This window comes from Anolis sagrei, chromosome 2 (assembly GCF_037176765.1).
Source record: "Anolis sagrei isolate rAnoSag1 chromosome 2, rAnoSag1.mat, whole genome shotgun sequence".
Taxonomy (NCBI): Eukaryota; Metazoa; Chordata; class Lepidosauria; order Squamata; family Dactyloidae; genus Anolis; species Anolis sagrei.
Window position 1 is genome coordinate 17,555,765 of NC_090022.1, and position 27,887 is coordinate 17,583,651.

The 27,887-nt window shown below is 42.2% G+C and overlaps 1 protein-coding gene across 1 annotated transcript; it reads left to right on the top strand.

The window, feature by feature from the left end:
- Positions 1-8,293: 8,293 nt before the first annotated feature.
- LOC137096292 (zinc finger protein RFP-like) lies at positions 8,294-27,367 on the top strand. The gene is made up of 7 exons (XM_067465385.1): positions 8,294-8,741; positions 13,657-13,752; positions 14,173-14,403; positions 18,130-18,152; positions 21,542-21,660; positions 23,940-23,972; positions 25,963-27,367. The coding sequence occupies exons 1-7, from the start codon at positions 8,313-8,315 to the stop codon at positions 26,478-26,480; spliced, it is 1,449 nt and encodes a 482-aa protein (XP_067321486.1). The 5' UTR covers positions 8,294-8,312; the 3' UTR covers positions 26,481-27,367.
- The last annotated feature ends 520 nt before the right edge of the window (positions 27,368-27,887 follow it).

Here is a 27,887-nt window from a genome sequence, read left to right on the forward strand (position 1 = left end):
TGACATCCAAAAGCATAACACAGCAACATAATGCTTAGGAACTGGGTATTAAGTAAACTGTGGGCCCTTCCATACTGTCATATAATCCAGTATGTCAAGGCAGAAAATCCCACAATATCTGCTTTGTACTGGGTTATCTGAGTCCATACTGTCATATATTCCCGTTCAAAGCAGAAAATGTGGGGTTTTATTCAGCTGTGTGGAAGGTGCCTGTGTTACTATCAGCTGAAATTGCTCTCTCAGAACACTACCCTCAAAATACAACATCTTATCCTCCCACACACAAACGTTTGGCTATCTCTGTGAGTGTTTCCCCCCTTTTTCTCACTTACAAATGCACACTTGTAAAAAATGACTGTCTTTTAGGAAATAATTATTTTGCCATAACCAAAATTGCCTTTTTGGGGTAAACTAGAAGTTATTTCATATAATCACAGAGTTGGAAGAGACCCCATGGGCCACCTAGTCCAACCCCCTTCTGCCATGTAGGAAAAGTACAATCAAAGCACCCCTGACAGATGGCCATCCAGCCTCTGTTTAAAATCCTCCAAAGAAGGAGCTTCCTCCACACTCCAAGACAGAGAGTTCCACTGCTGAACAGTTCTTCCTAATGTTCAAGTGGAATCTCCTTTCCTGTCAATTGCACGGAGTCCAAAGGCACCAGAAAACAGCTTCATTGGACTCTGATAACCGATTTTTGGATGAATTGAGATTGCTGAAGAAAGAAAAAATAACAGAGGTCAGGGAAATGCTTATGTCTTTGCAAAGCTGACTGGGGAGCCAATTCAGGCAAACCAGAACTTGGTAAATTCAGACTTCAGAAGCAGGCAGCAAGTTTGGAGAAAACTCATCTGGAAGTTTTAAGGAAAGGCTTTAGCAAGGAGGTGGACAAGATTGATCAACAGGACTGACTTGAGGACAAACAGTAAACTTTAGATAGAAATAGCAAGTTTGTGACTGGGCTATTCTAAAGCACACTGGTTGTGGAAACCTTGATATACATTGAAAGGAAAACGAAGAAGAAGGGTTCCAGGAAAAATCTTGATTTTTAAAAATATCCAAGATGAAGTATGAAGACAAAGGTTGAAATTCAGTGTACCTTTGTTTTAAAAACAAAATCTGTGCCACTGAATGACCAAATCGGCCTATCATTAGCAAGAAACACTTCGCAATGCTCCCCTTTGTGTCCACTATTGGTATGAATTTGGCTTTTCAGCTTCTGCTTACACCAAAAACAAACTTGGGAGTCATTTAATGCCACCCTGGATTTACGTATTTAGCTGCTGGACACAAAGACCAATTTACCAACTCGTATTTTAGGTACAAAAATGAAACAATTTCATTCGCTACATTAGGTGTGAATTCAATATTTCCCTGTACCAAAATACATGTCTGTTGTTAAATACAGTATTTTGTTGTAGAAAAATCAAGGTTTGAGGTTATATTATTTAAAAAATTATCTTTATTTCCAAACCTACTACATTATAGGAAATATTCAGGGTGAAAGTGAGAGAAAAGTGCTTTCAATAAGAAAACAATAACAACAATAATAACAACAACTTTTTATATCCTGCCACCATCTCCCCGAAGGGACTTGGGGTGGCTTACAATTGGGACCAAGCCCCATAATAACAGAGTTAACCAATAAGAACATATTTTAAAAAGCAGATCAACAAGCTAATTAAACAATTAAAATAATAAAATATTTAAAAATATTATAATAAAACAAAACTAATCTCAATATTCAAAACAAGGGCTACATTAGACAATTAAAATTAGAGATGGCAGGGACTGTCCATGGACTTGTGCAAAATACATTGTAGGGGCAGGACTGGGAGTAAAGTGCTGTGTTCAATCTGACAATTCATTGGGTCTGGATAATCTTAGATGAGCCTAATCTTTTGCAAATTCACATTGGAATATCCATGTTTTAAGATACCTACAGAAGGTAGACAGAGTGGGTACCCATCTAATCTCCCTGGGAAGGGAGTTCTAGAGCCAGGGGGGCACCACCTAGAAGGCCCTCTCCCTCATCCCCATCAACTGTGATTGTGATGGTAACGGGAGTGAGAGAAAGGCCTTTGCAGAAGATCTTCGTAGTCACGAAGATAGGCAGAACCCGATCCATTTAGGGCTTTATAGGTAATGACCTGCATTTTGAATTGGGCCCAGAAACTTATCGGCAACCAGTGGAGCTGTTTTAGTAGTTGTATTGTCCACTCTCTATAATTAGCTACCGTTAACAGCCTGGTTGCCAACCTTTGTACCAGTTGCAGTTTCTGGGCCATCTTCAAAGGCAGTCCCATGTAGAGTACATTGCAGTAATCCAGTCTGGCCAAGTCAGGCTTCTTGAGATACAATCACAGCTGGCACACAAGTTTTAACTGTGCAAAGACCCTCCTGGCAACTGCTGACACCTGAGCTTCAATCGTCAGCACTGAATCCAGAAGGACCCCTCAGACAAAGGACCTGTATCCTCAGGGGGAGTGTAAGTACCAGATACCCCGATTGGCCCCACGACTGACCAGGAAGATCTCCAGATGTCTGCAAGTATGGAGGAGCCCCAGCTGCAGCTACCAGCGCCCGGGATACTTTTGAAAAAATTATCCCATTTGATTAGTCATACTGTTACCTAACCCCTAAATAAACGTGCACCTTGGTATGTTATCCTCTACTTCTGCTTTTTTTTATCTCTTTCTGCCTCTTGAGACTTTCCCTCCTGTTTTCACACTCCACAACTGGGTCTGGTGGCCACATGCCCCTTATTGCCCTCCCCAGGCCTCAGAGCGGGGCTCTCCTCCTTGTCCAACTTTACTGGCCTCATAACCTTGACTGTGCAGAGGATGACAGGATCCATTCGCAGGGCCACCTGCCCTTTGTCTCATCATCTAGACATTACCACCATTCATCACCTGACATGACTATCGGTATGCTGGGAGGTCATGCCCCATTGGTCCACAATTACATTTCCCCTTTCCCAGGACTAGACTACTTAATCTTGTCAATATGGACAATATTCTGCTTTTGGACTCAATGGACAGCAATGCCAGGGGCGCTGGACCCATTCTCTGTGGATTCATATTTCCATAATCTTAACAATAAAACACCTGGGACCTGATGGCTTCCCTTGTTTGTCCCTTGGCTTTGATCCGGTAATCTATTCAGAACTCTTTGCACTTCCTTTGTCTCTTCGACTAGCCTGCCCCTGTCAGCCATTGGAGCGTGGGAATCTGCATTGGAAGCAGGGAACATTCTCTTATTGGCTGGTGGGCACTGCAGTCCCGCCTCTGCAGGGAATCCTCCTTTAGCTGCTCATGACAATGATGGGTCCTAATCAATCAGAGCAAAGCTGGCTCCAACTGGGATGGAAACAGGAATTTCAAATTATTTTACAGTATAAAAATGTCTGTTTTTCAATGTTATGGGTTCTCAACTTCTTTTGGCAGATTATCGTGAGCTGGCATCACTTAACAATAATAATTTTTGGGGGGCGGAGTCAGCCATGGCCGGGTAAAGACGTGTCCCTTGTCGCTCTTGAGCAAAATAGCAATAAGCAGTGAAAAATGAGCCGATGGACTTATCTTTTTGAATTGGAAAGAAGGGGAAAGCAGCGGGGGACCTAATGAGTAGAAACAAAGCTTCAAAAGGTAAATGATAAGCTCATAATAAGCTCATGATTTATGAATGCTGACGGAGACCAAAAACGAAAGTAAGAAGTCGCCATTACTGAGTATAAAATGTTCAGATAATTACAAAAAGACTTTAAGTAATAACTCTAATAGAAATTGGAATGTTATAACAGATTATAAAAGACCAGTACGTCATTCGGTTCCTCCTTTGAAGAAGCAAGCAGAGGGTTGCTTCTCTCCGCTCGTGAGAGATAAGGGGTGATAAGAAGAGAAGCCTTTCCTACAGAACTGTAAAACTACAAATTGAATGCAAGTGGAATTCCCTGGAATCAAAGGCAAGCATAAGCAAAGGTATACACAATTAAGGCTTTCTATGCAGAGTGGAGTAAAATCAATTAATTAAGGCTTTATAAAGAAGTGGATGGGGGTAAATTTGACTGGTGTTTGAATGAGAAGGAAGAAACAAAAACAAGAAAAGGAGCAGGAAAGCTTCCTAAGCGGGAATCCTCTCTGGGTACGAACAAAACCTTCAGACAGAGCTTTTGCTAGGTTGGAGAGGGTGACTCCAGAGACTTCGGTGAAAATGAGCAGGAGTTCTCCTACTAAGGGAAAACAATTTCACCAGCTACAAGAATGCACCCCCCCCCCCTCCTACCACATCGACATTGTTACCATCCTTAACTACAGGAGCAGAAGGAAGTAGTGAAAAGAAAGAAATGGATAATAACCAGTTGTTAAGCAAAATAATAGAACAATTTAAAGAAGAGGGTTTTTTTTTGTCGTGTCAGGAGCAAGTTGCTTCTGGTGTCAGAGAATTGGCCGTCTGCAAGGACATTGCCCAGGGGACGCCTGGATGATTTGATGTTTTTATCATACTTGTGGGAGGCTTCTCTCATGTCCCCACATGAGGAGCTGGAGCTGATAGAGGGAGCTCATCCGCCTCTCCCCGGATTCGATCCTGCGACCTGTCGGTCTTCAGTCCTGCCGGCACAGGGCTTTAACCCACTGCGCCACCGGGGGCTGAGGGTGAGTAGAAAACAAGGGAGTTGAATTTGATGTTTGAAAAAGAAAGAGAGACAAGGAAACAAGAGAGGAAGGAAGATATTCAAGCTATGAAACTGGAGATCCAGGCCAATGCTAAAGAAATGAAAGCGCAACTGGATGCAGAAAGGAAAATCTCAGATGACAAATTTCAGACTATACAAAGAACTCTGCAAACAATACATTGAGATATACAAACAATTAAATTAGAAACTGAAAAGAACAAACAAGAACAAAAAGCACTCAAACAACAAAATGAAAAAGTACTAGGTCAAATAGAGAACTATCACCAACAATATGTAATATTTGGAGGGGACTGTAATTGTTATATGGACCAAAAAAAAGAGATAAAACTACGCAAATGCCAAAAATTAGAAATAGTGAAACAACGGATTTAAGTAGAGTAATGAATAAATGGCAATTAAAGGATGTGTGGAGATTGGTAAAGGGAAATAAAAAATACATATTATTCAGCTGTACATAAAGTTTATACAAGAATAGATTATATTTTTGTTTCTAAAAACATGTTAAGTAAATTGTTAAATGCTGATATTGGAATTATTAAGATTTCAGATCATGCCCTAGTGTCAATTAAGATTGCCTTGAAATGTGATTATGACAAAATGAGGAGGTGGAGATTGAACACAAAATTTTTGAACTATAGAGAGATTGTGGACAGAGTGAAATCAGAATGGCAAGAAATTTGGGGATTTAATGAAAAGGATGTATCAAAAGGAGTGCTATGGGACGCAATGAAAGTGGTGGCTCTTCTTGATGGCCACTGGGGGCAGAACCTTCAGGAAGAGCTGGCCGTAGCCATGCCCACCTCATTCCCCTGCCATCCATCGCCATTCAGTCACCCAGGGAAGGCAAACTGCGAGATTAGTTTTAAAATCTCGCAGTTTGTCTTCCCTGGGTGACTGAATGGTGATGGATGGCAGGGGAATGAGGTTGGCGTGGCTATGCCCAGCTCTTCTTGACGGCCACTGGGGGCATAGCCACGCCCACCTCACCCTTCTGCATCGCCACTTGTCGCCAGGGAGGTCAGGGAAACTGCAAGATTTTAAAACTTGCACCAGACATCTGAAAATAATTACGAAAATTGGGGAAATTGTTTCAATTCGTAATTACTCCTCACACTATTCCTGCATGGCTCGATATTGGATCAAAGGTAATTCTAATACAAATTCATTACGAGTTTAGAAACTTACGAACATGATCAACCAAGCCTACAAGTTAATATGGAAATGGTACCTAACACCAGTAAGAATAGCACATATAAATAAAAACTATTCAAAAAATTGTTGGAGAGGATGTCAAGAACCAGGAACATATATACATATGTGGTGACAATGTAAATATGTAAACAATTTTTGGGGGAAAGTATTTAGAGAAATAGAAGATATAATTAATATTAAAATAGAAAGAAGTCCTAGCATATCTTTATTATCATTATATAACAATAAACAATTGAAAAAAGAGGATAAAGAAACGATAACAAATTTATTAACAATAGCAAGAATGCTTATAGCAAGGAACTGGAAAAGAGAAATAAATATACAAATAGAGGAGTGGTATAAGGAAGTATGGAAACTGGCAATAAATGATAAGTTGACATGTATATTAAAAGTTAAAAGTGATTTTGATGATGTATGGAGAAAATTTATTGAAAAAGGATTAAAAAATAAAGAAGGAAAGTTACCTCCACAAGAAGAATTGAAATTTTGGACAGATGACATGTAAAAGCTGTGGATTGAGAGGGGGGTGGGGAGCACAGTGGTGAGGGACAGAAAATATGTATAAGCAGAAAAATAACACTAGATGCCAAAAGTAAGCTAGGTTGTATTGAATAATATGTACCTACTGTAAAACAAATGTATAACAAATGTATTAAATCATGATAAAATAATAAAAAATATATTTAAAAAAACAATAATAACTTTCTTTTTATAACCCGCCTCATCTCCTCGGGACTTAGGGCAGCTTACATGGGGCCAAGCCCAACAATACAGTTGAAACATAACACATTAAATGTAAAACAGCAGTATAAAACAAAACAAAGGAAAACAATATCATTATAAAAAAAATATAAGACAGTAATCAAACCAACAACCAATATGCAAGATTGAATGTCTCGTCATGGATAGGCGGATTGGTACAACAACATTTCAGAGGATATGGCTAGTGCCTAATTTGGCTGACTTGAATAAAATAACTCTCTGTGGCTTCTTCTTCAACTTGGTGAGATTTCTTGATTTGGGAACATTGGGATAGCTTCTTCATCTTGCCAGGCACACAGATCCACAGGTTTTGCTATCCACGGCAAGTTCAAATTGCTCAATTTCAATAGCCTGACAACCTTAAGAATATGCTGTGCTAATCTTCCATAGATTCATAGAGTTGGAAGAGACCACAAGGGCCATCTAGTCCAATCACCTGTCATACAGGAGCACACAATCAAACACCCTCAGCAGGTAGCCATTGAGCATCTGCTGAAAAATCTCCAGAGATGGAGACTGCACCACACTCCAAGGGAGCATACCCTTGGAATGTGGGAAGAGCGCTTACAATCAGGAAGTCATTCCTAATGTTTTGTGAGAATATTTTCCTGTATCTTGAATCTTTTCCTTCAAACTACAGGAAAGGAGATTCCACCTGAACATTATGAAGAACTTCCTAACTGTGAGAGCTGTTCAGCAGTGGAACTCTCTACCCTGAAGTGTGGTGGCAGCTCCTTCTTTGGAGGCTTTTAAACGGAGGCTGGATGGCCATCTGTTGGGGGTGCTTTGAATGCAATTGTCCTGCTTCTTGGCAGAATGGGATTGGACTGGATGGTTCTATGAAGCTTGCTACAATTTGAAAAGTTTATTTTATTTGCCACTGCAACATAGATTCTCTTGAGGGAGTTACCCATGGAGTTACTTAGTTACCTTCCTCCTGGCTTGATGTTAAACTTCCCAAACTTTTTCTGTCATGGAACCCTTCAGAGGTCTCCCCCCACCAGCCGCAACCCAAACTCCGACCCTGATTTTTTACTAAGCATTGGGAGCCCACAAACCTCTTCCTTCTTTCATCTACTCCTACTACCAATACCTGCATATTTCATATAATGCAGTAGGCTTGGAAATAAAGAGAAAGCATTTTAAACATAAGCACAAACTTTCATTTTTGTATAAGAAAGATACTGTATATAACCACAAACATATTTTTTGGTTCAGGAAAATATTGCACTTACACCAAAAGTGATGAATGAAATTATTTCCATTTTTGTGCATAAAATACAAATTTTAGAATCAGGCTTTGTGTTCAACAACTAAATACATAAACTGGGCTTTAAGGGCAGGATTAAAATAGGCTTATCAATAAACCATATAATGATTATAATTGCATGTGGAGTTGGAGGCACCGGCAGGTTGAGAGGCAAGTGCTTAAATAAACAAACAAACAAACAAACACACTGTTGCAGTTTTACTAAATCCTTGGTGCTTTATTTTGAAAAGGAATGTTATCTACAAACTGTTCCTGCAAGTGTTCTTTCCTTCTTTGTTAAGAGAGGATGTTGGCATGCTGAGAGAACATTTACAGGAAATCCTCTGTCAGTAAAAGGAAAGTGAAAGCAATTGTGCTCTTTGTGCAATCGACATGGCTGATATTTTTGCTGCTCGGGATCCCATGGAGGATCTCCACAAAGAAGCCACTTGTTCTGTTTGCCAGGATTATTTCAAGGATCCTGTGATTTTAGACTGTGGGCACAACTTCTGCAGAGCCTGCCTGACCCAGACCTGGGAGAAGTCAGGCAACTCAGAGACCTCCTGCCCTCAGTGCAGAGAGATCGTTTCACAAAAGAACCTCAGAACAAATCAACAGCTAGCCAATGTTGCAAAAATAACCAAGAAACTCAGCCTTGAGGGGCCTAAGAAGGCAGAAGGCAAGGAGAAAGTCTGTGAGAAACACAAGGAGCCCCTGAAGCTTTTCTGTAAAGATGACGAAATCCTCTTCTGTAAGATGTGCGACAAAGAGCACACTGATCATCGAAGGATTCCTCTGGTGACAGCAGCTGAAGACTACAAGGTAAGAAACTCTTGTGGAATTTGACGAGGGAAGGAAACGCCTTAGGAAGCTTCCTGGGGAGGTCTATGAAGATGCATTTCCAATAGGAATGTTTATCTGTACATAGTGGATGCCAGTGGGCAAACAAAATTTTCAACTGCTCACTTTCTAACTTTCCATAGAATCACAGATTTCAAAAACACTCTAGTGTCAACCTCCTTCCATGTAGGAACACATGATCAAAGCACCCCTGCCAGATGGCCATTCAGCCTCTTTATGAAATCTCCAGAGAAGGAGACTTCACCACATTCTCCAGCTGCAGCTTAGTCCACTGATGAACAGCTCTGACCCTCAGGAATTTCTTCCTAAAGTTTAGCTGGAATATTCTCTTCTGCAATTTTAATCCATTGTTAATTTGTCCCAGGGCCTTTCCAGACAGCGCTTTATCCCAGGAGCATTTGCGTTTAAAAAACGTGAATGTTCCTAGGGCCCTGTCCACACTTTCTGGAGTATTTATTTATTTATCGTGTCATCAGCAACCATACCATTGTGTTACAATTCTAACAGAACAAAACAAACACACAGATTTAAAAAAACAAAACACAGATTTTGCAAACTTGGTAGTTGGTTAAATGTCCTTTGACCAGTATCTGGCCACTTGGAGTGCCTCTGGTGTTGGATTCTGACTGTCATCTGGGGTATCATCTACAAATTTGACAAACATGCCCTCTATTCTGTCATCCTTTATTGATAAAGGTGTGGAATAGCAATAGCCCAAGACTGAGCGTCATGGAACTCCCACTAGATCAGTGGTTCTCAACCTTCTTAATGCTGTGACCCCTTAATACAGCCCCCCCCCCCCAATTTTGTGGTGACCCCTAACCATAAAATTATTTTCTTTGCTACTTTGTAACTATAATATTGGCTACTGTTATGAATTATAGAATCATAGAATCATAGAGTTGGAAGAGACCTCATGGGCCATTCAGTCCAACCCCCTGCCAAGAAGCAGTAATATTGCATTCAAAGCACCCCTGGCAGATGGCCATCCAGCCTCTTTTTAAAATGTAATGTAAATATCTGTTATTCAGAATGTATTTTCATTCACTGGACCAAATTTAGCACAAATACCTGAAACATCCCAATTTGAATACTGGTGGGGTCGGGGGCTGGATTGATTTTTATCATTTGGGAGGTATAGTTGCTGGGATTTATAGTTAATCTGCAATTAAAGAGCATTCTCAACTCCACCAATGATGGAATTGAACCAAACTTGACACTCAGAATTTCCATGACCAACAGAAAATACTGGAAGGATTTGATGAGCACGGACCTTGGGTTTTGGAGTTGTAGTTCACCCACATCCAGAGAGTACTCTGGACTCAAACAATGATGGATCTGAACCAAACTTGGCACAAATACTCAATATGCCCAAATGTGAGCACTGGTGGAGTTTGGGGAAAACAAACCTTGACATTTGGGAGTTGTTGTTGCTGGGATTTATAGTTCACCTACAATCAAAGAGCATTCAGAACTCCACCAACGATAGAATTGGGCCAAACTTCCCACACAGAATCCTGATGCCCAACAGAAAATATTGTGTTTTCTTCTGGTCTTTGGTGACCCCTTTGACACCCCCTCACGACTCTCTCAGGGGTCCCAACCCCCAAGTTGAGAAACACTGCACTAGATCCTTCTCTCTAGGATAAAGAGAAGACATTGAGAAACACGTTTCTGAAGATAGGGACAACATTTTTAGTCCTCCAGTCCACTAGTACTCTGTTCTCCAGGAATTCTCAAATTGATTCCAAAATTACTTCTGCCCTTTTTTTAATAATATCTCTTTGAATGTAATTTATCTGGCCTTGGAGATTTGAATTCATTTAGATTAGCCAGATATTCCTGTTCTTCCCCTTTACCTATTCTACATTGTCCTCTTCTCCATCATCCCCAAGTTGAGCACTGTTAACTTTTTGGAGAAGACTAAAGTAAAGAACTTGCTAAGTAGTTTTACCTTTTCTTTGTCACCATTAGCATTTCTCCATCAGCTGCATGCAGGGGCCCTACCATTTCTTTCTTCTTCCCTTTTATTGTAAATATAACTTTTTAAAAAAACCTCTTTTATTATTTGAATTTCTATAGCTCACACTTCACTTTGGCTTTTCTGGCTTTCTCCCTCCTACACATGCTAGCTATTTGTTCAAATCTTGGTTATGTTTAGCTTAGAGAGGCAAATATTCAAAGGGGGCATGAAAGCCATGTTTAAATATGTGAAAGCATGTCACATTGAGGAACAGGGGCGGCTCGTCCATTACGCGAAGTAAGCGGTCGCAGAACACTGCTTTTTGCCAGGGGCGCAGAGGCGCCTCTGTAAATGCCCCTCGAATAACATTTTAGGAGCGCCCCCTCAGCTCACAACAGCCCTAGCAGTCCGGCTTTCTTGCCTCGCTGCTGGGCGATCCTCTTCCCAAAGGGGCCGGGCCCTTGAGCCTCACCTAGCCCCTCTCATTCCTGCTCCACCTGGCCACCGGGTGCACGAGCAGAGCCGGCACTCAATCATTCTCTGCGTTCGATCCCTTCCCCATGACCGGCTTCCTTTCCCAATCCCCCAGTGCTCCACCTGCCTCCTCTCCTCTCCCCAATCTGCGGGTGGACCAAGGAGTGGAGCCGCCGCACCTGGCCCGCTTCGGGTCCGGAGGCACGTCTGAAAACCCCAGCGTGCGCACCAAAAGTCGCCTCTTCTCCTGACTTTCTCTTCAGCCATTGGGACCAAGAGAGAGAGAGAGAGAGAGAGAGAGAGAGACCCTCCGGCTGGAGGTATCTCCCACCTCCGCTCCCACCTTTATTTTTGCGCCTACCTTCAGGATCGGGAAAGGAAGCCGGTCATGGGGAAGGGATCGAACGCAGAGAATGATTGAGTGCCGGCTCTGCTCGTGCACCCGGTGGCCAGGTGGAGCAGGAATGAGAGGGGCTAGGTGAGGCTCAAGGGCCCGGCCCCTTTGGGAAGAGGATCGCCCAGCAGCGAGGCAAGAAAGCCGGACTGCTAGGGCTGTTGTGAGCTGAGGGGGCGCTCCTAAAATGTTATTCGAGGGGCATTTACAGAGGCGCCTCTGCGCCCCTGGCAAAAAGCAGTGTTCTGCGACCGCTTACTTCGCGTAATGGACGAGCCGCCCCTGTTCCTCAATGTGACATGCTTTCACATATTTAAACATGGCTTTCATGCCCCCTTTGAATATTTGCCTCTCTAAGCTAAACATAACCAAGATTTGAACAAATAGCTAGCATGTGTAGGAGGGAGAAAGCCAGAAAAGCCAAAGTGAAGTGTGAGCTATAGAAATTCAAATAATAAAAGAGGTTTTTTTAAAAAGTTATATTTACAATAAAAGGGAAGAAGAAAGAAATGGTAGGGCCCCTGCATGCAGCTGATGGAGAAATGCTAATGGTGACAAAGAAAAGGTAAAACTACTTAGCAAGTTCTTTACTTTAGTCTTCTCCAAAAAGTTAACAGTGCTCAACTTGGGGATGATGGAGAAGAGGACAATGTAGAATAGGTAAAGGGGAAGAACAGGAATATCTGGCTAATCTAAATGAATTCAAATCTCCAAGGCCAGATAAATTACATTCAAAGAGATATTATTAAAAAAAGGGCAGAAGTAATTTTGGAATCAATTTGAGAATTCCTGGAGAACAGAGTACTAGTGGACTGGAGGACTAAAAATGTTGTCCCTATCTTCAGAAACGTGTTTCTCAATGTCTTCTCTTTATCCTAGAGAGAAGGATCTAGTGCAGTGTTTCTCAACTTGGGGGTTGGGACCCCTGAGAGAGTCGTGAGGGGGTGTCAAAGGGGTCACCAAAGACCAGAAGAAAACACAATATTTTCTGTTGGGCATCAGGATTCTGTGTGGGAAGTTTGGCCCAATTCTATCGTTGGTGGAGTTCTGAATGCTCTTTGATTGTAGGTGAACTATAAATCCCAGCAACAACAACTCCCAAATGTCAAGGTTTGTTTTCCCCAAACTCCACCAGTGCTCACATTTGGGCATATTGAGTATTTGTGCCAAGTTTGGTTCAGATCCATCATTGTTTGAGTCCAGAGTACTCTCTGGATGTGGGTGAACTACAACTCCAAAACCCAAGGTCCGTGCTCATCAAATCCTTCCAGTATTTTCTGTTGGTCATGGAAATTCTGAGTGTCAAGTTTGGTTCAATTCCATCATTGGTGGAGTTGAGAATGCTCTTTAATTGCAGATTAACTATAAATCCCAGCAACTATACCTCCCAAATGATAAAAATCAATCCAGCCCCCGACCCCACCAGTATTCAAATTTGGATGTATCAGGTATTTGTTCTAAATTTGGTCCAGTGAATGAAAATACATTCTGAATAACAGATATTTACATTACATTTTAAACAGAAGCTGGGTGGCCATCTGCCAGGGGTGCTTTGAATGCAATATTACTGCTTCTTGGCAGGGGGTTGAACTGATTGGCCCATGAGGTCTCTTCCAACTCTATGATTCTATGATTCTATAATTCATAACAGTAGCCAATATTATAGTTACGAAGTAGCAAAGAAAATAATTTTATGGTTGGGGGTCACCACAAAATTGGGGGGGGGCTGTATTAAGGGGTCACAGCATTAAGAAGGTTGAGAACTACTGATCTAGTGGGAGTTCCATGGGGCTCAGTCTTGGGCTATTGCTATTCCACACCTTTATCAATAAAGGATGACAGAATAGAGGGCATGTTTGTCAAATTTGTAGATGATACCCCAGATGACAGTCAGAATCCAACATGACTTTTAACATATTAGAGAGCTGGGCCAAAACTAAGAAAATGAAATTCAACACAGAGAAATGTACGGCACTTGGGGTGTGTGTTTCTGTGAAGTGTTGCTGTTACCTTCCAATGAAAACTGATTTTTTGTTTCTTTGCAGGATTTGATGGATCTTCATCAGCGTTGCCTGGTGAAGGAGGGAGAAAAGGTTCTGGAATATAAAGCAAAGACAGAAAAAGAAGCCCAAGACCTGCTTGTAAGTATAGAAGGAAATGTGATTATGGGAGGAACACAACTTAAAACAATGTGTAAAAACATGTTATAAAATACAGCTTCATCGTGCAAATCTTTGGACGGTATGAAGACTGATCATGAATCCCACACTGTGACCTTGAGTGAGTTGCCAATTCTTAGACTCAGAGGAAGGCAAAGGCCACTCACCCTCTGAATGCATCTTGCCAAGAAACCCCCTTGATAGGGTCACCATAAGAGTGAACTGACTTGAAGGTACACAACAACAACAACAACGAGAGTTTTACCTGATAGTTTGTAATGAAGCCTCTGTTGAAATTCCTACACAACCATTGACGTGCCAGAAGCCCTCTCTATTTTTCACTTCAGCAGCTGTATCTTAATGTAATACTCATGTACTTGCTTTTCTTTGTGCTCTCTGCAGATGCAGACAAAAACAAAAATGGAAACAACCTTAGAAGAAATTGTAGAAATGCGGCAGTTTCTGGATAAACAGGAGCAACATCTCCGGGCCCAGCTGGAGGAACTGAAGAAGCAGGTTGCAAGGAAAAGAGATGAACACTTGATCTTACTTTCCCGGGAACTTTCCTCTCTGGAAAGTCTCATCCAGGAGATGAAAGAGAAATGTCAGCAGCCACCAGCAGAACTGCTGCAGGTAAGACGGGACAGAAGAAACTAGCTGGTGGGTCAAGGGAAAGCTAGATAAAAACAGTAATATTTTGGAAGATCCATTACAAAATATCTGCTCTTTCGTTATTTTGAAATCAACTGGGCATTGTTTTGGTTAAGCCCAGCTGCCTGCCTTTTGAATCTGCTTTGATGTTGTTATAGAGTAGGTATCCTCAAACTGCGGCCCTCCAGCTGCTTGGGTCTCCAACTCCCAGAAGCCCTAACGAGCTTGTTCAATTATCAGGAATTCTAGGAACTGAAGGCCCAAACAACTGGAGGACTGTAGTTTGAGGATGCCTGTTATAGAGGGTGCCTGGACCCGTTTACACACCACAAATATAGAACTATATTTCTTTTTAACTGCCATGGAAACATCCAGTTGAACCCTGCATTTCCAATTTGGCCTGGGAGAGGTAGAAGTCTCAGCCAGAGCACTCCAGTGCCTTTTCAAACTACACATCCTAGGGTTCCATAGCAATTAAAGTGAAATAACCATTAGATTTGTCTAGTTTGATGAGGGCCCCCAAAGTCTACCACTACACCACTGGCACAGAAGGAGTGAAAGGAATAAGCCTGATGTACTGAGAGACAATTCTATTCTATACTAGCTGTACCTGCCACACGTTACTGTGGCCAACTTTCCCTCCCTCTTTCTCTCCTTTCTTTCTCTTCTTCCTTCCCTTTTTTCTTTCATTCTCTCTTTCCTTCCTTCTCTTCCTCTTCCCTTCCTCCCCCTTTTCCTTTCCCTTCCTCTTTTCCCCCCTTTCTTCCTTCTCTACCTATTCTTGGACTGCAACTCCCAGCAGTCCTCCTGATTGATTGATCTATCTACTCATCTCTATCTATCTTATCTGTCTGGAGTATTACTGAGAGGTGCAGTCGAGGAATAGGAAATTGGAAATGTGCAGGGATTGGGATGCTCTCAAAGAAATCCAAGGAGAAGAAAGCTTTCATCTTGGAAGCAGTGAATTTGGATCATCCTCCTCTCCTAAAGAGCCTGGTCTATGGGATTCGGGAAGCTGTAGTCCGGACAAGAATGTGGATATGCTATTGTGTGCTTTGTTTGCCGGGGGAGTCATTTTTGCACATGTGCTGTAGTGTCTTTTTGCTTTTTGGCTTTTAAAATCCCTTCCATTGTGTTTTTCAGTGTTTTTATGAGTGATGGTCACTCATTGGTCTCATAGGTGTGTTGTGTCCAAATTTGGTGTCAATTCGTCCAGTGGTTTTTGAGTTATGTTAATCCCACAAACTAACATTATGTTTTTATTTAAATAGACTAGCTGTGCCCTGCCACGCATTGCTGTGGCCTATAGTAAAACTTATCAAAGTTGAGGTAGATATCTGGACTATTATGAAAGAGAGGTCCCTACCTATTCCTTCCCCCTTTTCCTCCCCCTTTCTCTCCTTTCTTCCTTCTCTACCTATTTCTTTCTTTCACTACTTGGTTTCATCCATCTCTCTTTCCTTCATTCCCTCCCCCTTTCTTCCTTTGCCTTTCTTCCCTCCCTGTTTGCTTCCATCTTTCACTTTTTATTTCCTTTTATTTTACCACCATCATAACAATAACAATAATGCAATGCATTGCCTCTGGGACCTGACACCTCTCCCATTCCTCCAGGGTCTCATAGGAACAATTGCATAATAATAATAATAATAATAATAATAATAATAATAATAATAATAGAAATAACAACCTTTACCCGCCACGTGTTGCTGTGGCCAATCTTCCCTCTTTCTCTCCTTCTTTCCCTCCTTCCTTCCTTCCCTCCCATCTTTCCTTCTCCTCTTCTTTCTCTATCTCTTTCCTTCCTTCCCCCTTTTTCTTTCTTTTCTGCTGTCTCTCTTTTCTTTCCTTCCATCTTTCCTTTTCTTTCCTTTTCTTCTTCCTTCTTTCTCTAACTTTCCTTCCTTCCCCCTTTTTCTTTACCTCCCTTTCTCTTTCTTCCTTCTTTCCTTCCTTCCTGTCTTTCCTAGATTTTGACAGGGCGGGAAGGGGCGGGGTGGGGTTTGGAGGTAGCGTGAAGTAAAAGGAGGTAAGATTGGGGTGGGGGAGTGATGGAGCGTGGGGTTGCGTGTGTGTGTGCAGCGGCGGGGGGAGTGATGGAGCGTGGGGTTGCGTGTGTGTGTGCGGTGGCGGGGGGGGGGAGTTATGGAGCGTGGGGTTGTGTGTGTGTGTGCGGCGGCGGGGGGAGTGGGGTTGCGTGTGTGCGTGCGGCGGCGGGGGGAGTGATGGAGCGTGGGGTTGCGTGTGTGTGTGCGGCGGCGGGGGGAGTGGGGTTGCGTGTGTGCATGCGGCAGCAGGGGAAGTGATGGAATGTGGGGTTGCGTGTGTGTGTGCGGCGGCGGGGGGAGTGGGGTTGCGTGTGTGTGTGCGGCAGCGGGGGGAGTGATGGAGTGTGGGGTTGTGTGTGTGTGTGCGGCAGGGGTGTGTGTGTGTGCCGGAAGCGGCGCGGTGGGGATTGGAGTGGGCATGGTTTCCGCAGAGGGAACGTTGGCCGGAAGGGCATGTGCGCGCGCCAGGGAAGTTGCGGCTGGGCGCCAATGCGCATGCTCAGTTGTTTTGCCGTTTTGTGAGTGTGTTGTGGTGTTGTTTTTCATTTTGAGTAGATACGTTTGTACCTTGTGGGTTGTGTTATGGGCATGGGAATTTTGGTTAAGTTTCGTTGGGGTTTTTTTGAGTTTTGTTTTTTTGCCGTTTTGAGTGTGTTGTTGTGTTGTTTTTCATTTTGAGTAGATATGTTTGTACCTTGTGGGTTGTGTTATGGGCATGGGAATTTTGGTTAAGTTTCGTTGGGGGATTTTTGAGTTTTGTTGTTTTGCCGTTTTGTGAGTGTGTTGTTGTGTTGTTTTTCATTTTGAGTAGATATGTTTGTACCTTGTGGGTTGTGTTATGGGCATGGGAAATTTGGTTAAGTTTCGTTGGGGGATTTTTGAGTTTTGTTGTTTTGCCGTTTTGTGAGTGTGTTGTTGTGTTGTTTTTCATTTTGAGTAGATATGTTTGTACCTTGTGGGTTGTGTTATGGGCATGGGAAATTTGGTTAAGTTTCGTTGGGGGATTTTTGAGTTTTGTTGTTTTGCCGTTTTGTGAGTGTGTTGTTGTGTTGTTTTTCATTTTGAGTAGATATGTTTGTACCTTGTGGGTTGTGTTATGGGCATGGGAAATTTGGTTAAGTTTCGTTGGGGGATTTTTGAGTTTTGTTGTTTTGTCGTTTTGTGAGTGTGTTGTTGTGTTGTTTTTCATTTTGAGTAGATATGTTTGTACCTTGTGGGTTGTGTTATGGGCATGGGAATTTTGGTTAAGTTTCGTTGGGGGTTTTTTGAGTTTTGTTTCCTCGTTGGATTCCCCTAACAAATTTATATATATAGATATAGGATATTCCAAGATGCACTGGGTGTATGTGTGAAACCTAAATACCCTCAGACATGTTTAGGATTTTGATTCATTTACATTTACAGAGAATTACATGGATAAGTTAATTGAAATCAAAACTCTTATTTAGTATTTTTGTAAACCACAAACTTGTTAATAGCTGTTTCCTTTTTGTCAACCCTGCATGTCCTGAATTTAGACTCAGGAGACTGAGGAGTGCTTGGTAGAAAGGAATTCAAATTGGTAGGTGTCTATCTGTAGGGATGGACTGCCTTCTCATTCAATAAAGAATCAGATATGTGAACAATGATATTCCTCCTCTTTTGTTCTTCTCCCCTCTAGGATGTGAAGAACCTTTTACAGAGGTAAGTGGATCCCAAGCCTTTCCATTGAACATAACAGGTGGACACTATAATCTTCTGTGGAATTAAATGAAAGGTCACAGAAAAAAATATTGCCTTGCTTTTGACCTTATGGCACTCTTGTCACTGCCATAGCGAGATCCCTACTCATTGTTTTTTTGGTATTTGTTTACTCAGCAATATTTATCCTGAAATGGAAAGCTATCCCTGTATCATTTAGAAAGGTAATTTGCAGGAATGTCCACCTCCCTCCAATTGTCAATCTATGTTAACAACATTTGGTAGAACAGTAGCCAATTTGGCAATAGGAGCAACAACAAGAACAGGTTGGAAGGGATGTGCATTCTGACTGAGTTCCTAATATCTTCCACCACAATATTTCTACTGGACATCTGTCTGCTACCCAGTGCATAACACATCTCTCAGCCAATCAGGATGCTTGATATAAAGGCCCTTACCACCAAGGAACTACTTTGTTCAGGGAAGGGGAAACAGGGAATTTTAAAATTCCAACACTTTAAAATACCAACACTTATAAGGAACTCACAGGAGGGAGACTGATAAATCAGGGGAAGATATAACTCTCTCTGTGTGTGTGTGAGAGAGAGAGAGCAGTACATGTGAAAAAGATCTTGGAGTCCTCGTGGACAACAAGTTAAACATGAGCCAACAATGTGATGGGGCGGCAAAAAAAGCCAATGGGATTTTGGCCAGCATCAATAGGAACATAGTGTCTAGATCCAGGGAAGTCATGCTACCCCTCTATTCTGCTTTGGTTAGACCACACCTGGAATATTGTGTCCAATTCTGGGCACCACAATTCAAGAGAGATATTGACAAGCTGGAATGTGTCCAGAGGAGGGCAACTAAAATGATAAAAGGTCTGGAGAACAAGCCCTATGAGGAGCGGCTTAAGGAGCTGGGCATGTTTAGCCTGAAGAAGAGAAGGCTGAGAGGAGATATGATAGCCATGTATAAATATGTGAGAGGAAGTCACAGGGAGGAGGGAGCAAGCTTGTTTTCTGCTTCCTTGGAGACTAGGACGCGGAACAATGGCTTCAAACTACAAGAAAGGAGATTCCATCTGAACACGAGGAAGAACTTCCTGACAGAGCCGTTCAGCAGTGGAACTCTCTGCCCCAGAGTGTGGTGGAGGCTCCTTCTTTGGAAGCTTTTAAACAGAGGCTGGATGGCTGTCAGGGGTAATTTGAATGCAATATTCCTGCTTCTTGGCAGAATGGGATTGGACTGGATGGCCCATGAGGTCTCTTCCAACTCTAGGATTCTATGATTCTATATATCTGAATGACATCTGAACTGAGAGGTTTTGTAACTGTTTCTTCAATTGGGGTATGCTGCCACTTTTTCTAATATTCAGGCTGAGAGGATACTTAGTAACACTCTTCTGTGTTACTATGGGGTTTATTTTCCTCAGAGGGTTTAAATATCAATGACATTCACACACAGGCTATGGTACAGAGTTAACTATAACAAAACTTTTATTTAACAGGTTTACATTCCTCTGGTACAAATGTGTGATGGTTTCAGAAGTAGTTCAGTGCTTGAATTACAGGTTCTAGTCATAGAATCATAGAATCAAAGAGTTGGAAGAGACCTCATGGGCCATCCAGTCCAACCCCATATTGCCAAGAAGCAGGAATATTGCACTCAAATCACCCCTGACAGATGGCCATCCAGCCTCTGTTTAAAAGCTTCCAAAGAAGGAGCCTCCACCACACTCCGGGGCAGAGAGTTCCACCTCTGAACGGCTCTCACAGTCAGGAAGTTCTTCCTCATGTTCAGATGGAATCTCCTTTCATTATCATCATTATTTTATTGACACAAAACCTTTAAACTGGGAAACTCTTATTATTCCACTAAGCAGATTCTCCAGTACAAACAGCCCAATTCTCCAGGGTCTGTTTACACCAATAGTTCTTCCTTGAAGCAACTATTAAGAATTTATCACAAGCTAAACTTCCTTCTTTTTCCCTTTTCAATTCCTAACTGCTATCCCCAAACTCCAACTGTCAAAACCCAACTGCCAAAACTCAAGCCTCAGAATTCAAAAAGGTACCTTTTTTCTTTATCTGAATATTAGGCTCCGCCCCCTATTTGAACCAATCCTGGCCATCTACCCTTTTCTTCCTTAACAAGGACACGCCTCCCCTCTAAGAAAACCTAACCTAAGATGATGTCTCCCTGTTTCCCTAATCTAAAATGGCCGCCGGGCTTCACTAGGCCCATATCCTAACTGTTAAAGGCAAGGGTTCACCACACTTGAGCTCTGAAAAGATGACGGCAATGACAATAGTGGTTCCATTTCCCAGAAAGACAAAAATTGGTTTAAAGAATCATTAAATCATAGAGTTGGAAGAGACCTGGTGGGCCATCCAACCCCCTGCCAAGAAGCAGGAAAATTGCATTCAAAGCACCCCCAACAGATAGCCATCCAGCCTCCATTTTAAAAGCCTCCAAAGAAGGAACTTCCACCACACTCTGGGGCAGAGAGTTCCACTGTTGAACAGTTTTCACAGTGCTGAATTTTTTCCTAATGTTCAGATGGAATCTCCTTTCCTGAAGTCTGAAGCCATTGTTCCATGTCCTATTCTCCAAGGCAACAGAAAACAAGCTTGCTCCCTCTTCCCTATGACTTCTCTTCACATATTTATACATGGCCATCAAGTCTCCTCTCAGCCTTCTCTTCTTCAGGTTAAAAATGCCCAGCTTTTTAAGTTGCTCCTCATAGGGCTTGTTCTCCAGACCCTTGATCATTTGAGTCGCCCTCCTCTGGACACATTCCAGTTTGTCAACATCTCCCTTCAATTGCGGTGCCCAGAATTGGACACAGTGTGATTCCAGGTGTGATCTGACCAAGTCAGAATAGAGGGGTAGCATGACTTCCCTAGATCTAGACACTATTTATATAAATTGCCTCTAATTGAAACCACCACTGTACATTTGAAAAGGTATTCCCAATTATCAGGTATACATGGTATTTCTGTTTTTGTTTGTTTTTTTTTTTTGTCCTTCAGTGGTTGACTGTGTTTTTAGGAGGCAAACACACAAATACTTTCTTTGGTGTGTACTCCTGAACTTCTGAAGTTTTCTTTTTACCTTAAGTTTTTTTTATTTGCACCACTCAAGGATTCTGGATTGGATTTGTGGTGGATGTTGTTGTTGTTCAGTCGCTTCTGACTCTTCATGACCTCCTGGACCAGCCCAAGCCACAGTTTCCTGTTGGCCGTAGCCACCCCCAGTTCCTTAAAATCAAGTCAGTCACTTCAAGGATACCATCAATTCGTCTTGCTCTTGGCCGCCCCCTTTTCCTTTTTCCTTCCGTTTTCCCCAGCATCATTGTGTGGTGGATAAACTTTCTTTTTCCCCACTAGGTGTGAGGAGAGGCAAACATCCGAGAAGCCAGTGGCTTTCCCTCCGGAGCTGAAATGGAAGATCCGGGAGTTTTGTGATCTAAATTCCAGTCTAGTTGGCGTCATGAAGCCATTCCGAGGTAAAGAGATGTGTCCGCAAAGAATTATGCTGGTCTCTGCATTGGCCTAAGCTTGGGGTAGAAGCAGTGGGCCTCTTTCTTCAGACCCAGGCATTATTTTTTTCCTTTTTTATTAGAAGGACAGTCTATGCACAAATATGAACACATAGAGAGAGATACCACTACTGGTTTAATATGCATTTACAAATATACAAGTTAATGAAATAGATTTGTTTTTCAGTTTTGCTTCTTTTTACTGTAAATTTGGTGTCGGAGGCAGAAACAATGTGGGGAAAAAATAGGAATGAATTCCAGCACAACAGGGGAAAAAAGAAGAGGAAAATTTCCACTTCATCACATTCACTAAATTCCACTGAGTCCTACACTTAAAATGTGGTAAACCACTGTGTTCATCACATTAGATTGGGTTAAAGTGTAGGGTAGGTCATTCTTTCCATCTTTTAAGTGTGGGGGCCAGCACTGTTTTCAAACTTTTCAGGAGGTGATGGAGATTTTTTTTTTGTAATGTATGAATGTAGATGGGCAAAATGTAGATGGGCAAAATGGTCAGTTCTCTAATGTGATGGAATGTAGTTGTTCCCAGATTTACAATGAAACATTTCCCCAATTTGTGGGATGAACCAAAAATTCCCTTGTAAGGGAAAGTTCCGCCATCACCTTTTGCTCACTGAGTTTTTACTTTGCCAGAACAATTTCTTTTTTTAAAATAGCCCTTCTTTTCCCTTCCCCTTCCCCTTCTCCTCCCCATCCCCTTCCCCTTCTATAAATAACATAGCTCCATACTATATAGATCTGGGAGTTATAGCTTCCTAAGATCCACACCCTTTTCTGGGTGCATCTGCACTGGAGAATAAATGTAGTCGAGACACTCTTTAAATAACATAGTTCCATGCAGTGCAGTCCTAGGAGTCAAAGTTTCCAGAGGTACATGAACCTTCTCTGGGTGCATCTACACTGTGGAATGGATGCAGCTGGACCTTACTTTAAATGCCATATAGACTGAAAGCTCAAGGAATTGAAGACACGTACCAGCTGACATTTCAAAGAGAGGAGGTTTTTTAAAAAACAAAGAACACAGGGGAGGGATGATAGGCAGGGCGAAATCTCTACAGTGTGATGGCAAATGAATGGAAATAATACTGAGTACAATTGAGCCACACGGATAGATTTAACAGTGTGATGAAAGTGGGAAAATCATCCATTTCATTTCTAAATGGAGTATGACTGAGCACTACTCTAATGGATACTTCCCTGTATTGTCGAAGGGTTTCATGACCAGAATCACTGGGTTGTTGTAGGTTTTCTGGGCTGTATGGGCATGCTCCATAAGCAGGCATGTAAGCAGGCTGAAGCCCCCAAAGCCCCCCCCCCCCACGAAATTCTCATGGTGGTCTGCGAAAAGGCCTTACTGGTACATTATTTAAACTGTTATGTTTATTCATATGATCTGATCACCATGCTCAATATATCTCATATGCATGGGGGTATTGGGGTAACGATACAAAAGGTTTGCTAGGGTAGACCCTCTTTCACTCAGACTCAGCTCCCCCCCCCCCCCCCCCGAATCAAAATTCTGGCTACGGGCCTGTCCATAAGCATTATCTCCTGAAGTTTCACCTGCATCTATGGCAGGCATCCTCAGAGGTTGTGAGGACCTCATAACCTCTGAGGATGCCTGCCACAGATGCAGGTGAAACATCAGGAGATAATGCTTCTGGAGCATGGCCATACAGCTCGAAAAACAACCCATAAACACTGCCCTGCTTTAATGTGATGAAGCAAACTGTTAAATCCAAAAAAAAAAACCATAAATAATATGCACATTTGAAATGAAACAGATAAATGAAGTACTTTTTCCATTAGTACATGAAGATATTTTGAGTCTAGAAGCCATTTCAAGGCCTCTGGGCAAGTGGATCCAGGAATTCGTTATTTCTTTCCTCATTTCTTACGATTTCCATTTTGGTAAAGGAAGCTGGTGATGGAAGCTTCCCTGCTCTTCTCTCTTTTCCTATGTTTTGCGGTTCAGGCATGATGGGTGGGAAATGATTGCACAACTTAATTGTCAAACATATAACAGAACATCTTACAGAGGAAGAATCATGTCAGAAGCAAAGTGTAGTCCTGCCTCCTTCAGCTTGTACCATTCTTCCAGTACCACAAACTAGTATTTGTTTTGGTTTCTTTTTAAAACATTTATTTCAGATGTCTACTGTGAATGGATGATGCGGTGCCTAGTCTTATATCTGTTTTGTTTTTTGTTTTGTTTGCTTTCCCAGATTCTCTCATACCTGGACTAGAACTTCAGAAAGGTAAATTTCCAATGGTGGACAAAAGTCACAGGAGGGATGGTGCCATTTGCCTGGTGGCATTTCACTGAATCAATGTTATTCTCCCTTCCAACTCTCCCTATTCCTTTGGGAGGCTATTAGTTATCATTTCAAGGGTCAGCACCGGGGATTTTAACCATTTTTTCAAAATGTGTGTTTTGCTGAGGGAATTCCATGGTTTGAAGGGCAAAATTTATGTATATAATTAATTATTTATTTCCTATTTATATCCTGCCTTTTCTCCACCCGAAGGGGACTCAAGGCGACTTTACATATAGGCAACTATTCAGTGCCTTAAAACAACACACAGTTAAAATAAACATTATAATTGGAATTAAAATGAATGCTCATTAAAACGTTTAAAAAACATTACATTCATTGTTAAAACCATGCCATCCACAATAAAAATATCTCCTCTGAGGTATTAAAGAAATCTTACAGCTACAATGTTACAGTGCCAGAAAACCATGGCTCTTATGCAATGAAATACCACTAAAAACAATTATTAAAAAGAGTGAGAATGGAGGGTAATAGAATGATATGATAATAGAATGATACTCATTGAGTTGTAGTCCTGGGAAAAAGGTGGGAAAAATCTATTATTATTATTATTATTATTATTACTACTACTACTACTACTACTACTATTAAGGCCTCCACGTGGTAGCAGCAGTGGCAAGCAAAGAGAGGGCATCTGGTGCAAACTATAGGGAGCATAAGGTAAAGGTAGTCTCTTGATATTAAGTCCAGTCATGTCTGACTCTGGGGTGTGGTGCTCATCTCCATTTCTAAGCCGAAGAGCCAGCGTTGTCCGTAGACACTTCCAAGGTCATGTGGCCGGCATGAGTGCATGGAGTGCCGTTACCTTCCCGCCGGAGCGGTACCTATTGATCTACTCACATTTGCATGTTTTCGAACTGCTAGGTTGGCAGAAGCTAGGGCTGACAGCAGAAGCTCACACCGCTCCCCGGAATCGAACCTGCGACCTTTCGATCAACAAGCTCAGCAGCTCAGTGCTTTAACCCACTGCGCCACCGGGGGCTCCATAGGGAGCATACAACGCCCATTTTAAAACAGCTTAACTGGCTGCTGATAAGCTGCCGAGCCAAATTCAAGGTGCAGGTTATAACCTATAAAGCCCTAAACAGTTTGGGCCCTGCCTATCTTTGCGATCGCATCTCCCTCTATGAACCGCCGTGAACTTTAAGATCTTCCGGGGAGGCCCTCCTCTCGCTCCCACCACCGTCACAAGCGTGGCCATATCTTTTTCTACCAATTACCCAGGTTACTTCCTCCTATTAGGCCCCAGAAATGAACAACCATAGACTGTACCTAATTTCCCGGGCCCTCTACAAATTGCACTAGCCTTGGCCCGGCCTTTTAAATTGCCTTGAACAGGCAGGATTATTTTAAATATATATGTGCTATCGTGATTTTTAATGCTTATATTGCTTTGTTAATTTTATGTTTATGTTGTTTACTTTGTATGCATTGATGATATTACTTGGAAACCGCTCTGAGTCCCCTTGGGGAGATAGAGCGGGATATAAATAAAGTTCTGTTGTTGTGGTGGTGGTGGTGATGGAATAATGAAGGAACAACCTGATCCCAAAAGGGACCAAATGCAGCCAAGATAGAGCAGTGCCAACTGAAGCAGGCGCCCACAAAGGGCACAGGGTAATATCCTGTTTTCTAGACAGATCCCACACAAGTAGAGTTCGGACCTGCCAACTGAAGCAGGCGCCCACAAAGGGCACAGGGTAATATCCTGTTTTCTAGACAGATCCCACACAAGTAGAGTTCGGACCCTCTCATAATGGAGTCTTTATCATGATTATAAAAAGGATATATTATTGTGAGTGGAATGAAGTTGATTCTGTGGTGTCTTAACCCTTTCTGTGCCAGTTCTCCTTTCAACTCCTTCTGCTTCTCTTTGCTTTCCTTAATCTCTCTCTCTTTCTGTCTCCAACAGCAAATGTCACTCTGGATCCAGACACAGGGAATCCCTGGCTCATCCTGTCTGAGGATCGCAAAAGTGTGAGACAGGAACTGAAGCCTCAAGACCTGCCTGACAATCCTGAGAGATTCAGTCCCCGAGCATATGTGTTGGGACATGAGGGATTCACAAGAGGAAGGCATTTCTGGGAAGTTGTTGTGGGAGCGGCAGGAGGCTGGGCTGTAGGGGTGGCCAAGAAGTCTGTCAGGAGAAAAGGCCCTGTTTACATTGGTCCTGAGGAAGGGATCTGGGCCGTGGGCAAGTGGAGAGGTAGATACCGTGCTCCCAGCCTCGCTCCTAGTCCTCATTTCCTGCTGAGTGAAAAGACCAAGAGGGTCCGAGTCTTTCTGAACTACGCTGCAAACCAGGTGGCCTTTTATGATGCTGATACGGGAGACCAGATCTGCGTATTCGCAGATGTCCCGTTCTCCGGGGAGACAGTCATCCCGTTCTTTTATGTTCAGAAAGATGGCTACCTTGGAATCTCACCTTAAAGCAGGAAAAGCCTATTTCATGGGACTTATTCTCTAAACCAGGGGTCCTCAAACTTTTTAAACAGAGGGCCAGGTCACAGTTCCTCAAACTGTTGGAGGGCCGGATTATAATTCGGAAAAAAAAGAATGAATTCCTATGCACACTGCACACATCGTATTTGTAGTGCAAAAAAAAAAAAACACTTAAAAACAATACAATAATTAAAATGAAGAACAATTTTAACAAATATAAACTTATTAGTATTTCAGTGGAAAGTGTGGCCCTGCTTTTGGTTGATGAGATAGGATTGTTGTTGTTGTGTGCTTTCAAGTAGTTTCAGGCTTAGGTTGACCCTGAGCAAGGGCCGGGTAAATGACCTTGGAGGGCCGCATCCGGCCCCCGGGCCTTAGTTTGGGGACCCCTGCTCTAAACCTTGATGACAGTATAAGCAATTTATTAAACTCTTCTTGAAAAGTGTTTTTAAAATGAACATTTTTTAAAAATGCTTTTAAAGTATTAAAAACATGACTTCATTGCATGTATTCTACCAGAGAGAATAGGCCTTAAATGTATTAATAAATAAACATAAATTATACAAACCTCAAAGTATATTTTCATCGACTGAGCCTGTTTTCTATTTCTCTAAAACCACCCAGAGAGGAGTCACAAGTCACAGTCTTCAAAATTCCCTTTGATTCATTCAAGTCCTACTTTTCGCTCTCTTTTCACATAGTATCCTGTCTCTTAAAGAGACAGTGGCACATTAATAAGCCTTTAATATTGAAATAAAGCAATTTAAAACCCCTGATGGTGAGATCCAGACTGCAGAAACCGGAACAAAAAGGCACGGATATCAGGTCTGTTAAGCAGCCACTGGCACTAACCTATAGCTGGCTAATGAGTCCGTGCACCTGGCAAGCTAGAAGAGAAGCCAATGTTCCAAAATAATACTCACCAAGTTGGAGAGAAAGCCACTGAGATAGTTCATTCAATCGGCTGATTGACATTCAGTCCACAGTTTCCTGACAAAAGGAGGCGAGATACATACATGGCAAAACAAGCATTTTATACAGTACAGATTCAAAGTTCCCGCTACCACCCAGCTGGACCCAGCTTGGCTGTGATTGACCAAAGTCCGATGAGGAGGCTGGACTACGGCATTCACCAGCCAATAGGAGAGCATGCCTCACCTCCGATACAGATTAGGAGCTCTCCAATGGCTGAAGAAAGGCTGAATGGAAACTTTAAACAATTTCTACATAGTATTATGAATGAGTTACATTGTCCCTCAATCGGAATGAGTTTATGGGATTAAGGAATCCTTGAGTCTTTTATTGTCTTGTTAATGTTTTTTGTGAGTTCCAACTGAGCGGGTGTGATGACTCTTCACCGCTGTCCATTGTGTTCCAACAGTAAGATATTGTTCA